The following is a 16,901-nucleotide window of genomic DNA, read 5'->3' as shown; positions in this document are numbered from 1 at the left end:
TCACGCTGCCAAAACTCTGACAAGATTGAACGACCCCCACTCAACAGAAGGGGAGGGATACGACACCACCTATCTCCTGTCTACAACACAATCCTTTTGGCAGTTCCAAGAAGGTTCCATACCCATTTGCACCACTTAGATGATCCTGAAGGCACAGATAAACCTCCAAGTGGCCTCAACGACTCTCAGAAAGAGTGCAAATGACCAGAGGACTGCAAGGAGCATAAATCCTCCCATCCTTCACCATTCAGTCAGAAGTGAAGAAGCTTCTTGGATGAGAAGCGAAACGTCTTCAAGGAAAAAAAAAAGTCCAGTTGTCTTTTGGAACGACAAGAAAGCTGGAAGAGACTGCAGCTTCAGTTAGCAGCGTTTGGGTTCTTGTACTCACTCTGTGGCTCCAGTTTGGTGAGGATGGGCTGGGCACCGCTGACCGCCACCGAAGCAATAGTCTTCACTCCCTTCTCTGCCATGTCACAGACCGACTTCATGTAGGGGTGGCTCTCTTTTGTAGAGGTGTATGCTGCCGAGACCATGTCGTAGGCGGAGCTGACCAGCGGCAGGCTGGCTACCCTACCAGCTACATTCTGGAAAAGAAACAGAAAACAGCGGCAACCATGAGGACTAGAAACATAGTGGCTCCTTCCCTCTGCCTCTCCATTTTTTTTAATGAGCTGTGGTGGCGCAGCGGCTAGAATGCAGGATTGCAGGCTGACTCTGCTCACTGCCAGGAGTTTGATCCTCACAAGCTCAAGGTGGACTCAGCCTTCCATTCTTCTGAGGTCGGTAAAACGAGGACCCAGATTATTGGGGGGCAATAGGCTGACTCTGGAAATCGCTTAGAGAGGATTGGAAAACACCGTGAAGCGGGATATAAGTCTAAGCCAGGGGTCAGTAACCTTAAACACTCAAAGAGTCACAAAGGTAACCGGAAGCCCCTGTTCAATTCTGGAGCCGACTGGAGGTCCAGTTGCCCCACCATAGAGTCTCCTCCTAGCACGGCGTCCTTTTTCCTCTACCTGTCCTAATTAAAAGCCCTACCGTGTTTCCCAAAAATACGACAAATCCTGATAATAAGGCCATGTCACATTTTTCTAGTGGGCAAAAATATAAGCCCTCCCCTGCAATATAAGCCCCCTGGACAACCCCCCCCACCTCCCACCTCCCACCCTGCAAACCCCCTTTCCAGCCGGGCACAGCGCCATTCACTGACCTAGGGGTATCGGCAAGCTGCGTGAGCGCCTGTTTGCCGCTGCCCGGCTCCTGTGGCTTGGCGCCTTCAAAATGCCAGTGAATGGCGCTCTGCACGGCTGGAGAGGGGGGTTGCGTGAGTGGCTATCCCGTTCGCGCACCTCCCAGCCTCATGATGCCCTGGCCCAGCTCTCCCTGCAGAGCCAGGGGACCTCCGCTGCCGCCACCACCATCCCAGCATGGCTTTTTTGGCAGCTGCCAAACCGAGTCTTCCAGCAGTGGCCACTCTGGGCGTACACTCTATGATTGTACGCTCTGCCAGCAGCTGACTTGGTTTGGAAGCCGCCAGAAAAGCCATGCTGGAATGGCGGTGGCAGCAGAGGTGCCCTGGCTCTGCGGAGAGAGCTGGGCCAGGGCATCGTGAGGCTGGGAGGCGGGTGAGCGACAGCGGAAGAGCTGCTCAAGCAAACCCCCTCTCCAGCCATGCAGAGCGCCATTCACTGGCATTTCGAAGGCGCCAAGGCACGGGTGCCAGGCTGCGGCGAACAGGCACTTACGCGGTTTGCCAATACCCCTAGGTCAGTGAATGGCGCTGTGGCCGGCTGCAAAGGGGGTTTGCCGGGTGGCTGCTCGTGAGCGTGGTCACTTCATGGCTGTTGTGTTGTGCTGCTATGACAACGCAACACAGCCGTTCGACCCTGAGGCTGTGCCCGGCTCTTTGGGAGCCCGCTCGCAAGAGAGCAGCCGCCCAGCAACCCCAAAGCAATAAACCCTCCCCTCGTAATAAGGCCCAAGCCATATTTTGTGAGTAAAAAGACCCTGTCTTATTTTCGAGGAAACACGGTATCAATTGTGGAGCTGACGGGAAAACCTGCCCCTGGCCATAGAATCTTCTCCTGCTGCGTTCTGCTCCCCCTCCGCAACTGCAAGCTCCTCTCAAAATTTTGGTGCAGACTGGCAATAGGGAGCTGCAGCAGAGGAATGAAAGGGCCACATGTGGCTCAAGAGCCACAGTTGCTGTTGCTAATGAAAGTTGTTTGTTGCAGCAGGAATATACAGTCTGTAATCTTTTGATGGACTCACTTTGTGGGATGGGGAGAATTCCCCAACCGGGGAAGGGAAGTCCATCCTAATTTCCAATTGTCATTAATTAACCAGTCATAAGCTGAGGACAATCAGTTCAGGTAGTCCTTGACTAATGACCTTTCCTGTGTCCCGGGGTCACCTGATCCCCCTTTCGCGACCATCTGACAAGCAAAGTCGACGGGGAAGCCGGATTCACTTAGCAACAAGGTTACTAACTTATCAACTGCAGCGATTCACTTAACAACTGTGGTCATAAAACGAGGCAAAACTCCCTGAACCCTGTTTCACTTTGGAACATAAAATTTGGGCTCAATTGCGGCCAAAAGTCGAGGACTAGCTGTATTTTCTTTAAATTCTCCCTGTTTCTGTTATCAGCACAAGTCAATCAAATGCCTTTTTGGGGGAATCGAGGGGCTTATAAATGGCATAACTAGATTAAAAAAAGGTGGAACAAATTGAGCAGCTACGGGCACCACAACCTGATATGTTACGAGACGCAAGCAGGAAAAGGAATCGTTCTGTGCGTTTTTGTGCGGTCACCTGCAGGAGAGTAACCGCAACAAGAGATTAGAGCTGGCACCCAGTGGACTGGACCCTGATGCCCTCCCCCTGGCATCTTTCCTACTGGGCTCAAAACCGAAACATTGGCATCTTGTCCTTGACCAAGCCTCAAGGGAATGACTCTTGTTCCAGGGAATTCATTTTCCGAAGGTTGTGCAACCGTCTTTGCAAAAGGGAGAATGTGACAGCCATCGCTCTCTCTCTCTCTCTCAAAATAGATCCAGGGTTTGTTATCTCAGCTCCGGGCAAACTCTACGCAAACTTGGCTCAGCTTCAAATGTGTTTGGCAACAAAGCTCAGCCATGAGCCACAGTGGCGCACAGTGGTTAGAGGGCAGTACTGCAGGCTACTTCTGCTGACTGCCTTCAATTTGACAGTTCAAATCTCAACAGGCTCAAGGTTGACTCAGCCCTTCCATCCTTCCGAGGTGGGTAAAATGAGGACCCAGACTGTTGGGGGAAATAGGAAGACTCTGTAAACTGCTTAGAGAGAGGCTCTAAAAGTGGTATGAAGTGGTTTCTAAATCAGTCCGTCAGTCCGTCCGTCCGTCCTCCCTCCCTTCCTCCCTCCCTCCCTCCCTCCCTCCTTCCTTCCTTCCTTTCTCTCTTTCTCTCTCAAGAGCCCTGGTGGCACAATGGTTAGAATGCAGTATTGCAGGCAGATTCTGCCCACTGCCAGCAGTTCAATCCTGACCGGCTCAAGGTTGACTCAGCCTTCTATCCTCCCGAGGTCGGTAAAATGAGGACCTAAGTGATATTGCAATTGCATATATCCACTCCATTTGGGTCCTTTTTGGGATCAAACAGATTGTGGGTCATCTTTAAGAGACGGTGTCTCACCGAACATCCCCCCTTGAATCTAGAAGCTCAAGACCACCCCACTCTTAAATGAAGGAGATCAGAGAAGATCTAGAAAGAGTGCAGAGAAGATCAACCAAGAGGATTAGGGGACTGGAGGCTGAAACATATGAAGAACAGTTGCAGGAACTGGGTGTGTCTAGTTTAATGAAAAGAAGGACCAGGGGAGACATGATAGCAGTCTTCCAATATCTCAGGAGTTGCCACAAAGAAGAGGGAGTCAAACTATTCTCCCAAGTACCTGAGGGCAGGACAAGAAGCAATGGGTGGAAACTAATCAAGGAGAGAAACAACCTAGAACTAAGGAGAAATTTCCTGACAGTGAGAACAATTAACCAGTGGAACTACTTGCCTCCAGAAGTTGTGAGTGCTCTAATATTGGAGGTTTCCAAATGACTGGACAGCCATTTGTATGAAACGGTCTAGAGTCTCCTGCTTGAGCAGGGGGTTGGACTAGAAGACCTCCAATGTCCCTTCCAACTCTGTCATTCTATTTTCTATCCTATATTGTATCCTACTTTCTATCCTATTTTCTATTCTATTTTCTATTCTATATTCTATATTCTATTTTATTTTCTATCCTATATTCTATCCTACTTTCTATCCTAGTTTCTATTCTATTTTCTATCCTAGTTTCTATTCTATTTTCTATCCTATTTTCTATCCTATATTCTATTTTCTATTCTATTTTCTATCCTACATTCTATCCTATTTTCTATCCTACATTCTATTTTCTATCCTATATTCTATCCTAGATTCTATCCTATATTCTATCCTACTATCTATTCTATTTTCTATCCTACTTTCTATCCTATTTTCTATCCTACATTCTATTTTCTATCCTATATTCTATCCTAGATTCTATCCTATATTCTATCCTACATTCTATCCTATTTTCTATCCTACTTTCTATTCTATTTTCTATCCTATTCTCTATCCCATTTTCTCTTCTATGCTCTCTCTTCTCTTCTCTTCCATTTATAATCTCCAAATATCCCCATACCTCATTTACTTTCTGTTCAGCTTCGTCCTCCGCTGGGCCGGTGGTGGATTGGACGATGGATTGGGCAACGACATCGGGACTCTCGTTGGAAGCCATGAGGAGTTGAGGGGCAGCTAGAAAGAAAGGAAGAAAGTTCGGATGCCGTTGTGGTTTTATCTCGATCAGCCTGGAGTAAATTCCAGGGAGATAAAGAGAGGCATGTGATCCTCGCCAAAGGTTGCCCCGAGAACAAGGATCAAGGATGGAGTTATGCACACACAATCCATTCACAGGTCCCAAGGTGAGGGAGATGGGAGGCAGCAGGACACTCCTTATTCACCCTGGACTTTGCTCGCCCCCCCCTTCCCACATTACAGCCAAAGTTTCAGAAATTCACAGCATCATCCCAGTAATTTGAGACGATCCCCGCCGCTAGGCAGGGTCTATTTTCGTTTATCCCAGGGGTCTGCAACCTTAAAACACTCAAAAAGCCATTTGGACCCATTTCCCAGAGAAAAGAAAACTCCAGCAGCCACAAAACCTGGTTGGGTGTGGTCAAATCGACATCACCCACTCCTTTCCCACCCCCCCAGCCACGTCTACCCAGGTTTTGTGGCTCTCGGTTATTTCTGTGGGAATCTCTCTGTGTGTCTCTCTCTTTCTGTTTCTCTCCTTCTTCCACCCCTCTCTCCGTCTGTCTCTCTTTCTCTCTCTCATCTAGAAGATAGAAGATAGAGGCCTATCCAGAAGATAGGCTTAAGATACAGAAGGATCTTGACAAACTTGAACATTGGGCACTATCTAATAAAATGAAATTCAATGAAATTCAATGGTGATTCAATGAAATTCAATGGTGAAAAGAGGAAGGTTCTACATTTAGGCAAGAAAAACGAAATGTACAGGTACAGTATAGGTGGTCCCTTGCTCAGTAGTAGTAACTGTGAAAGGGATCTTGGAGTCCTAGTGGACAACCATTCAAATAGGAGCCAGCCGTGTGCAGCAGCTGCCAAAAAAGCCAACACAGTTCTAGGCTGCATCAACAGAGGGATAGAATCAAGATCACGTGAAGGGTTAATACCACTTTATAAGGCCTTGGTAAGGCCACACTTGGAATATTTGCATCCAGTTCTGGTCGCCACGATGTAGAAAAGATATGAAGACTCTAGAAAGAGAGCAGAGAAGAGCAACAAAGATGATTAGGGGACTGGAGACTAAAACATAGGAAGAACGGTTGCAGGAACTGGGCATGTCTAGCTTAAGAGAAAGAAGGACTAGGGGAGACATGATAGCAGTCTTCCAATATCTCAGGGGTTGCCACAAAGAAGAGGGAGTCAAACTATTCTCCAAGGCACCTGAGGGTAGAACAAGAAGCAATGGGTGGAAACTAATCAAGGAGAGAAGCAACTTAGAACGGAGGAGAAATTTCCTGACAGTTAGAACAATTAATCAGTGGAACAGAAGTTGCCTCCAGAAGTTGTGAATGCTCCAATACCGGAAGTCTTTAAGAAGATGTTGGATAGCCATTTGTCTGAAATGGTATAGGGTTTCCTGCCTAGGCAGGGGGTTGGACTAGAAGACCTCCAAGGTCCCTTCCAACTCTACTATTGTATTGTATTGTATTGTATTGTATTGTATCTCTCTCAGGTCAGCCGAGGAGTGACTGGAAAGGGAGAGTGAGGGGCGGGGCCAGCCAGTGGAGGGTTCAGCCGACAGGGAGCCACAGCAGGGGGAGCAAAGAGCCACAAGTGGCTCCAGAGCTGTGGGTTGCTGACACCTGGTTTATCCTTAGAGGCGAGACCTTAAAACGGAGAAATTTAAAAATATCAAAGATGAAGGGAACCGCATAGTGTTGTCTTTTATGCTGGGGAGACAGCAGGAAGGGGGATGGACATACAAGCAGTCCTCGACTTACAACAGTTCCTATAGTGACCATTCGAAATTACGACAGCACTGGGAAAAAAGTGACTTAGGACCAGTTTTTCACACTTAACGACCGTTGCAGCATCCCACGGTCATGGGCTCAACATTCAGTCAGTGGCAAACTGACTTGTATTTATGACGGTCGCAGCGTCCCCAGGGTCAGGTGATTCCCCCTTTTGCAACCTTCCGACAAGCAAAGTCGATGGGGAAGTCAGATTCACTTAACAACCGTGTTACGAAGTTACCGACTGCAGTGATTTACTTAGTAACTGCTCTTTCTGCCTATCTGAGTAATGGAGCTGGGAGGTTGAAGGACAAGAGATTTGTTCCCTTGAATTCATTGGGATACACCAGGGGTGTCCAAACTTGAGAACTTTAAGACTTGTGGACTTCAACTCCCAGCATGGCTGGCTGGGGAATTCTGGGAGTTGAAGTCCACAAGTCTTAAAAGTTCCCAAGTTTGGACATCCCTGGGATACACACACACAGAATCAATATGAAACTGAAGATAAAAGCAGCAAAGGGAAACTCGTGCCCAGAGATAGAAATGGAAGAGTAGTGTTGTTTGCAAATATGGGGATATTCTGAGAGCAAACTGCACTCCCTCTACCCCTGATGATGTTCCCTAGTTGGGTAATGAAACATCTGCAAGGAAACCACCAAGCTCAGAGAGCACCAAAGATCCCAGAAACAATAGCTTGATCAGCAATCTGTGAAACTTGGCATTCCCAGAGGAGTCCAAAAGGAAGCATAATTAAAAGCCAACATACAGAGAAGCAGGGATTAACCCCAGACAAACAATCAGGAAGAAAGCAGTAGCCTAAATCAAGAATCGGAAACCCACATTCCACCAACACTGGCAGGGCCAGCTACTATACATAAATAAGATCAAATCCCACTCTCTTCTAGGTCTGATGATGTTACCCAGTTGGGTGATGAAACATCTGTAAGAAAACCACCAAGCTCAGGGAGCACCAAAGGCTCCCCAATCTTCCTCCTCCTCCAACTCCCATCTCCTTCTAACACTGAATATGTTGCCTAGTTGGGTGATGAAATGCCTGCAATGAAACCACCGAGCTCAGAGAGCACCACAGGTTTTCTTTCTTTTTCTTTCTCTCTTTCTCTCTCTGTCTGTTTTTCTTTCTCCCTTTCTCTCTTTCTCTCTGTCTGTTTTTCTTTCTTTCTTTCTCTCTCTGTCTGTTTTTCTTTCTCCCTTTCTCTCTTTCTCTCTGTCTGTTTTTCTTTCTCTCTTTCTCTCTCTTTCTCTCTTTCTCTGTCTGTTTTTCTTTCTCTCTTTCTCTTTCTGTCTGTTTTTCTTTCTCTCTCTGTCTGTTTTTCTTTCTCTCTTTCTCTCTTTCTCTCCTCTCTCCTTTCTTTCTTTCTTTCTTTCTTTCTTCCTTTCTTTCTTTCTTCCTTTCTTTCTTCCTCTTCTCCTCCAAGCTCACCCCCTTTACCACTGATGTTACTAGATGGGTAATGAAACATCTGCAAGAAAACAACTAAGCTCAAACAGCACCAAGGACTCCATAGTCCTCCTCCTCTTTCTCTTGCTCCTCCTCCTCCTCCCTGGAAACCCCACTCCTGTATAGCACTGGTGATGTTACCTACTTGGGTGATGAAATGTCTGCAAAAAACCCCGCCAAACTCAGAGAGCACAAAGGACCCCACAGGTTTTTTTCTTTCTCTCTCTCTCTCTCTCTTTCTTCCTCTTCCTCCTTCTCCTCCAACCTTACCCCCTTCTAGCACTGATGATGTTACCCAGTTGGGTGATTAAATATCTACAAGAAAACTACCAAGCTCAGAAACCACCAAGGACCCCAGAGTCGTCCTCCTCCTCCTCCCAAACGATATCCCCTCCTAACACTGAAGATGTTACCTAGCTGGGTCGTGAAATGTCTCCAAGAAAACGCCCCAGCTCAGAGGGCAACCAAGGACCCCAACGATCTGATTCCTTTTGACTTTTCAAACAGGACTCGGCTATTTGCTTCAAGCCAAACCCTGCAGAAAAACCTAAAAACCAATTTGCCCCACCCCGGTGGGACAAAAGAGACTGCACGTATCCCTGCCCCCACCAACACCCCCACCCCAAAGATGCAAACAATCTTTGGCCCCCCAAACCCAACCCCTTCCCAGCCGACCCCTTTGCACCACCCTCCCCTCTCCTCTTGGCCAAACAATGGAGGACTTTCACCCAGAAAGCAATTTTGCAAGAAAGGCTCATGAATGGGATGAGTCAATGGAAGCACAATCCCTCCCCCCTCGCCCCCCCCTCCCCGCTTCCCTTCACCATTTGTTCCAGATTGCAACATTCCACCCTGGCTTGGTTCATCCAGAGGAGAAATACAAGGCGGCCAAAACTGAGCCAGATTTCCAGGTGAATAGCTGCGGGAAGACAAGGATACTAGACCGTTTGGAGTTAAAAAGGCACTGAAAAAGTGACTTACGACCGTTTTGTGCACTTAACAACCATCGCAGTGTCCCAGTCAGCCTCTACTTTGCTTGCTTGCTATCGGCTGCCATAATAACGGGGAGGGTGGGGGCTCATGGTATTTTTTTGAGGGGGGGGGAATTGCTAGGTGCTGGAGGAGTTATCCCGAAGGGAGTTTTGTTCTCACCATCTTCTGGGCAAGCTGATGGCTGGTGTTTGGGCTTAGTCAAGGTCAACCGTCTCTGCATACCAGCTGAATGAGGCCATTTACAATACAAAACAGTAGCAGAGTTGGAAGGGACCTTGGAGGTCTTCTAGTCCAACCCCCTGCCTAGGCAGGAAACCCTATACCGTTCCAGACAAATAGCTATCTAACATCTTCTTAAAGACTTCCAGTGTTGGGGCATTCACAACCTCTGGAGGCAACTTCTGTTCCACTGATGAATTGTTCTCACTGTCAGGAAATTTCTCCTTAGTTCTAGGTTGCTTCTCTCCTTGATTAGTTTCCACTCATTGCTTCTTGTTCTACCCTCAGGTGCCTTGGAGAATAGTTTGACTCCCTCTTCTTTGTGGCAACCCCTGAGATATTGGAAGACTGCTATCATGTCTCCCCTAGTCCTTCTTTCTCTTAAGCTAAACATACCCAGTTCCTGCAGCCGTTCTTCCTATGTTTTAGTCTCCAGTCCCCTAATCATCTTTGTTGCTCTTCTCTGCACTCTTTCTGGAGTCTCCACATCTTTTTTATACTGTAGAGACCAAAACTGGATGCCGTATTCCAAGTGTGGCCTTACCAAGGCCTTATAAAGTGGTATTAACCCTTCACATGCTCTTGATTCTATCCCTCTGTTGATGCAGCCTAGGACTGTGTTTGAAGATGCACCCCACATGACAGCTTTGGGTAGTTGCATATTTGGACATTGGGTTGGGGTAATTGGGGGGAGGGTACTGGGTAAACTTTTTTCCCCCAAAAAAAGGTTTTTTTTAAACATACATATAATATAATCCAAAGTATACCATTACATCTTAACAAACATTTTTTGAATACGCAATAACATACCAATTCCTCTTGCCATCAAGCCTCTTCGGTTTTTATTTGCTCTTCTGCTTTCCATACACCATATTATAGTCTACTTCCTCTTCAACTCTTCTCCTCTCCCCTCTCTCCTCCCTCCCTTTCTTCCCTCTGCCATCTCTCTCTTCTCTACTTCTCCTTGCTCTCTCCCTCTCCTCTCCCCTCTTTCCACACCTTCCCTCTCTCCTACTCTTTCCCTCCCTTCTACTTCCCTCTCCCCTGTCTCCTCTCTCTCTCTCTCTTTCCCTCTCTTCTTTTATCTCCCTTCCATTCTCTATTTGACATGGTGCATTTCCGCCTTTTAGCAAACCCCATTTAATATCGGTGGCATTCATAATTATATTCCCAAAGAAAAAAGAAGAGAAAACTTTGATATGTACACGTTCGCGCTTTTTTTGCTTCAGATCTCGCTTCACTTTCGCTGTTTTCATTTCCTGTCCAGTAAAAGAACCTTTATCTCCACTCAAATGAGGTTGTGGATTTTCTTTCTTGGATACTGAATGAGGCACGCCTGACATTCCCCGTGGTCCCCATTCCCTAAATCTGGATGCTTGGCAACTGACTCGTGTGATCCCCCTTTTCCGACAAGGGAAGTCAATGGGGAAACCTGGATTCACTTAACAACTGTGTTACTCTCTTCACGACTGCAGTGGTTCACTTAACGACCGTGACGAGAAAGCTTGCAAAATGGAGGGGAAAGTCGCTTCGCTGTCTTGCTTAGCAACGGAAAATTTGGGCTCAATTGTGGTCCCACGTTTGAGGATTACCTGTACTTATTTCCCCCATAACGATAATCCTGCGAGGTGGGTTAGGTTGACTGAAAGCGCCTGGCTCATTTTCTAAACTAGTATTGAATTAAAAATTAACCAAAGTTACTAATTACTATCAAACTTAAAAGTATTGACCATACCGTAAATATAATGGTGATATGAACAAATTATTATTAGTATAACTGTGATTACACTATTACATATGTTAAAACTAATAGGAAGGCAACATAGACTAGAGAATTATAAAAGCTAAATATGTAAGCCGATACAGAAGGCTGTAAAACTATTTTATATTGTTATGTGTGTCTTGTTTTTCCTGTATTTGTTGTTGTTTTTTTCTGTTTTTAAAGGTTTGCATGCTTAATAAAAATATTTTTTAAAAAAAAAGAAAACGACTTGCTCAGCTGTCCTCGACTTAAGTCTCAATAAAATTGGAACAAAATACTGACCCCAGAGCATATTTGGATACTCGTCCCTCACTTTTGAAAGACTTTTGATTTATTTAATCTTGCTGTCAGGCCTGCAGTCATATTCCTTTGTAGGATCTTTGGCCTGCCACACACATTTCATTATGCTGTTTCATCAGTGTAGTAATTGGGAGCGGGGAATAGAAAGGAGTAGAATTGTGGAATGTGTTGTTGTCATTCTTTTCTAGAAGCCCAAGGTCATCTTTTGTCTCTGCACCTCAACACCTGACCGGAAGCAGCTGGGTGGAGATGCCAGCGTGGGCGAAGAAGAGTGGACCATGTGATGGATTTATGGGTGTGGGGATAAGATCATGAACTTTCAACTGGGGGGAATCCCAGGAAGCTTTTAGATTTGGGGTTCCACAGTTTGTTGCCAACCTGTCTGTCTTATTAAATTGGAACTTTAAGGATAGCTCTGCCCTGGACTCTGATTTAATTCTGCATGATATTCTGGACCGCTGACATTTGTTTGTTTGTTTTGTTTTATTGGATTTATATGCCGCCCTTCTCCCAAAGGACTCAGGGCGGCGTACAACATTAAAAAACACACATCCCAAAAGTTAAAAAGAAATTAAATATATATCCCAAAAAACAAATCGAATTTATGGAACAAGACATTTAAAAATGTGTTTAAATTAACAGGCCAGGCCGGCTTGCTGGAAAAGCCAACTTTTTAGGGCACATCGGAAGGACCGGAGGTCAGGGATTATGCGAAGCTCCGGGGGCAGCTCATTCCAGAGGGAAGGCGCTCCCACAGAGAAGGCTCCCCCCCTGGGGGTCACCAGCCGACACTGTCTGGCCGACGGCACCCTGAGGAGGCCAACTCTGTGGGATCGTACTGGACGGTGGGAGGCTACTGGTGGCAGTAGGTGGTCTCGCAGGTACCCTGGGCCTAAGCCATGGAGCGCTTTAAAGGTCATAATTAATACCTTGAATCGCACCCGGAAAACAACCGGCAACCAGTGCAGGCCGCCTAAAAGGGGTGTGACATGGGAGCACCTAGGTACCCCCATGACAACCCGGGCGGCCGCATTCTGGACCAGCTGAAGCCTCCGGGTGCTCTTCAAGGGCAGCCCCATGTAGAGAGCATTGCAGTAGTCCAGGCGAGAAAGGACGAGGGCATGAGTGACTGTGCATAGAACATTTGCCTTGAAGGAGCCCCAGGGACGAGATCCTTATGGAGCAATCCAGAGCAAACCTCCACTAAGCTAAAGCAAAAATTGCACCACATCGCTTTTGCAAGACAAACTCTTCAGTTGAGTTGAAATAGTTTGTCCGTCACGATGGCCACATACTTCTGATTCCCCCCCCCCCCCATATACTCCCTTCCTTGATTTAGCTTTTCTTCCAAATTCGCAGCAAGACTGGCGAGGCCTTCATAGAAAAGATTGCTTTAAAACTGTGATGGGGAGTCTAGGGCACATATGCCAGAGGTGGCAGGCACACCATGCTCTCCAGCACCAGCTGCTCTTCTGGTTTCAGGCATGCACTGGTCAGTTGGCCTTCGCACGCGCCGCAGTGACAGAAACCCGAAAAATCAGCCGGCATGCTAGTTTTGGTGGTTTCTGGCACTCTAGCATGCATGCGAAGGCCAACTGACCAGTGCAGCTGGTGCTGGAGATCATGGTTTGCATGCCACCTCTGGCATACGTGCCCTAGACTCCCCATCACAGTTTTAAAGCAATCTTTTCTACGTTCCGGTTTGGGAAAAGATTCGCCATCACTGCTTTAAAAGTATTTTTTTTAAAAAGAACCAGCAAATTGAAGGAGGCCTTAAATTACCACCATAAGTACGTCCAAAATGCGTGGAATTTGTTAATTGAATTCCGCCCCATTTTACAACTTTCCTTGCCACGTTTGTTAAGTGAATCACTACAGTTCTTAAATTAGTCGCACGGCTGTTAAGTGAATCGGTTGACTTCAGGGAATCAATGTGACCCCGGGATGCTGCAACCGTCATAAATGTGGGTCAGCTGTCAAGCATTTGAATGTAAATCATGTGGCCACAGGGGCGGAAGCTACGACGATCGTAAGTTTGAAAAATGATCATTTTTTTTCAGTGCCGTTGTAACTTTGAATGGATACGAAATGAACTGTTACAATACAATACAATAGCAGAGTTGGAAGGGACCTTGGAGGTCTTCTAGTCCAACCCCCTGCCTAGGCAGGAAACCCTATACCGTTTCAGACAAAGGGCTATCCAACATTTTCTTAAAGACTTCCAGTGTTGGGGCATTCACAACTTCTGGAGGCAACTTCTGTTCCACTGATTAATTGTTCTAACTGTCAGGAAGTTTCTCCTCAGTTCTAAGTTGCTTCTCTCCTTGATTAGTTTCCACCCATTGCTTCTTGTCCTGCCCTCAGGTGCCTTGGAGAATAGCCCCAAAATAGCCTCTTCTTTGGGGCAACCCCTGAGATATTGGAACACTGCTATCCTGTCTCCCCTAGTCCTTCTTTCTATTAAACTAGACATACCCAGTTCCTGCAACCGTTCTTCATATGTTTTAGTCTCCAGTCCCCTAATCATCTTTGTTGCTCTTCTCTTCTCTTCTCTGCACTGTTCTAAGTCATGGACTATCTGTACAGGTAGCTTAACAGAAGCAGGTCTGAAAATCAGAAAAGTGAACTGGGCATTTGTGGGGCTGGTGGTGTGACCTCACCCAGGAATCCCCAAATGCTGCCAGAAATTTGGTAGGACTGTTTCCAATTCACAGATGTATTAAAAAGCTTTTAAAGAGTTTATAAAAACTTTATAGCACTATAATGCATTGGTGGGAAACAATGCTTAGCAGTGAAAAATTTAATTGTTCAGGAATTAGCAGAAAATTGTAAGTATCTCCCTTGTTGGCACTGCAACCAGGCCACATCGTAAAACTTCAAATAATTAGCATTTTCCCAACCTTGGCACAGTTAAGAGATATGGACTTCAACTCCCAGAATTCCACAGCCAGCATGCAGTGGATAGGGAATTCTGGGAATTGAAGTCCAGCAATTCAGATGTTTATATGTTGTTGTTATAGGGACATGGTGGCTCATGGCTTAAGACACTGAGCTTGTTGATCAGAAAGGTTGGCAGTTCGAATCCTAGCACCACGTAATGGGGTGAGCTCCCGTTCCTTGTCCCAGCTTCTGCCAACCTAGCAGTTCGAAAGCACGTAAAACATGCAAGTAGAAAAATAGGGACCACCTTTGGTGGGAAGGTAACAGCGTTCCGTGCTCCTTCGGCATTTAATCATGCTGGTCACATGACCACGGAGACATCCTCGGAGAGTGCTGGCCAGTGGCGTAGCGTGGGGGGTGCAGGGGGGGCCGGCCGCACCGGGCGCAACATCTGGGGGGGCGCCCTGACTCGCCCCGTGCCGCCCTTTGCCGGACTGTGGCCGCCTCTTTCCGCACCCGGCTCGGCCCACGAACTAAGCTCCCTGGCCCCGGCCCGCCCAGGCCCCTCCTGCGCACTGCCTACCTCCCAGCGGAGCCGCCAAGACCCGCCGCGCCGCCCCCGCGGGAGCCGAAGAAGAGCGGCGCTGCGCTCCGTCTGCCCGCCGCTGCAACGCCACCGTGTCCTCCCGCTCCGCCTGGAGTGCCCCGGGGAGCCGGTGCCTTCCCAAAGCCCCCGGTGCGCCTCCCACCCCCGCGGCACCTGCTTCCCTTCAGTCGAGCCTTTTCCCGCTGCCCTGTCGAGCTCCTCCTCGGGAGGAAGGCAGGAGGCCAGCATGGAGAGCCTCACTTGACTGATGCCGACCCAGGGGCAGCTGCAGTTGGGCCGCCCTCGGGTTAGGGGGCGCAAATTACTTGCCCCGGGTGCTGACAACCCACGCTACGCCACTGGTGCTGGCTCTTCGGCTTTGAAATGGAGATGAGCACCGCCCCCTAGAGTCGGGAACAACTAGCACATATGTGCAAGGGGAGCCTTTACCATTACCTTATGCTATTCTTTGGTCCAGAATTTACAATACACATCATACCCTTGTAAAATCTTAGTTGTCGTAGTTAAGGAGATTAAATTGTGATTTTACAGGGGTATGATATATGTATTATAATTCTGGGCCAAAATTGGCATATAATTTACGTAACTTGCAGGACTTCAACTCCCAGAATCTCCCAGTCAGGTAGAGAAAGGCAAACTGTGGTTTGGTGGACTCAAGTTGTTAAGCCATCATAGCTAAAGAAATTAAGCCAAGATTTTAGAGGTGCATTATGCATATTGTAAATAATGGGCCAAAATTAGCATATAAACCACCTAAATTGCTGGACTTCAACTCTCAGTATTCCCCAGCCAGGGTGCAAGAGAAAGACAAACAGTGGCTTGATGGCTTCAGACTTGTTAGCCATCATAGCTAAGGAGATTAAGCCAACGTGCCCGAGTTCAACAAGCTTTTCTCCAGCACGCTGACTGGGGAATTCTGGGAGATGAAGTCCACCCTTTTTAAACTTGCCAAGGTTGGAAAACAGGGTGCTTAAATTCTCACCGGCCTTCCTTTCCCATCCTAGTTTTGAATTATTTTTACATGTGAATGAGTTTCGCCCAAGATTGCTTAAGGCCTGATCCAGCAACTTAAGGATGTCACAATGAATGTCTGGCATAAGTCAGCAAGTCTCCCTGGGAGCATCTGATCTTATTGGAATTTGCTATTAGAAGTAATTGTTTTTTGTTTCACATTAGCAACAGAACATATTAGGAGCCTTGCGCAAATTGTGATTGCTCTATTCTGGAATTGGGTATGTCTACTTTAATGAAAAGAAGGACTAAGGGCAACAGGATAGCAGTCTTTTAATATCTCAGGGGCTGCCACAAAGAAGAGGGAGTCAAACTATTCTCCAAAGCATTTCAAGGCAGGAAAAGAAACAACAGATGAAAACTAATTACGGAGAGAAGCAACGTGGAATTAAGGAGAAACCTCCTAACAGTGAGAACAATTAACCCGTGGAACCCCCTGCCTCCAGAATTTGTGGATACTCCATCACTGGAGGTTTTTTAAGAAGAGGTTGGGCAGCCATTTGTCTGAAATGGGATAGGTTTTCCTGACTGAGAAGGCCAGGACAACAAACAATGGATGGAAACTAATCAAGGAGAGAAGCAACCTGGAATTAAGGAGATGAAGCTTCCTAACAATAATGGTATATATAGGATCTCCTGCTTGAGTAGGAGGCTGGATTAGAAGACCTCCAAGGTCCCTTCCCAGTTCTGTTTGGATTCTGAAATACCAGCAAGGTCCCTTCCAACTCTGTTGTTCCATTCAAGTAAGGAAATAAACGGTGGCCTTTAAAATAATAATTGTACCATTTTGATTAGATTTTACCTTTCAATTCTAAACCACAAAACTCAACTGCCACTCCTTTCCCAAAATATATATATATTAATGGAGGGTTACCCAGTTTTGCTTCAGGCTGTGGGCTGCTACCGAAAGAGGAGATGGGACACAGGAGGAAAACTAAATGGGATTGATTAAAAAGACTGCTAATTTAATGAAATGTTCCCAAATATGTAGATGTTTCCTTTCCTCAAATTTCAGGAGTAAAGAGGCAGGAGTTTTTGAAAAAGGGATTAAGTTGTTAATCATGTTTGGGAG

The 16,901-nt window shown here is 46.8% G+C and overlaps 1 protein-coding gene across 1 annotated transcript in view; it reads right to left on the bottom strand.

Annotated features, from left to right (window-relative positions):
- LOC309386299 (perilipin-3-like) overlaps positions 1-16,901 on the bottom strand; it is a 38,063-nt gene that overhangs the window by 18,565 nt on the left and 2,597 nt on the right. Inside the window, exons 2-3 of the mRNA XM_081941518.1 lie at positions 4,696-4,808; positions 389-584 (exon numbers count right to left, since the gene is read on the bottom strand). Coding sequence (XP_081797644.1) covers positions 389-584; positions 4,696-4,791 — 292 coding nt within the window. The 5' untranslated portion in view covers positions 4,792-4,808. The remainder of the gene's footprint in view (positions 1-388; positions 585-4,695; positions 4,809-16,901) is intronic.

This window comes from Natrix helvetica, assembly GCF_964273705.1.
Source record: "Natrix helvetica genome assembly, chromosome: 1".
In the NCBI taxonomy this organism is placed as follows: domain Eukaryota; kingdom Metazoa; phylum Chordata; class Lepidosauria; order Squamata; family Natricidae; genus Natrix; species Natrix helvetica.
This window is presented reverse-complemented; position numbering and strand designations above follow the sequence as displayed.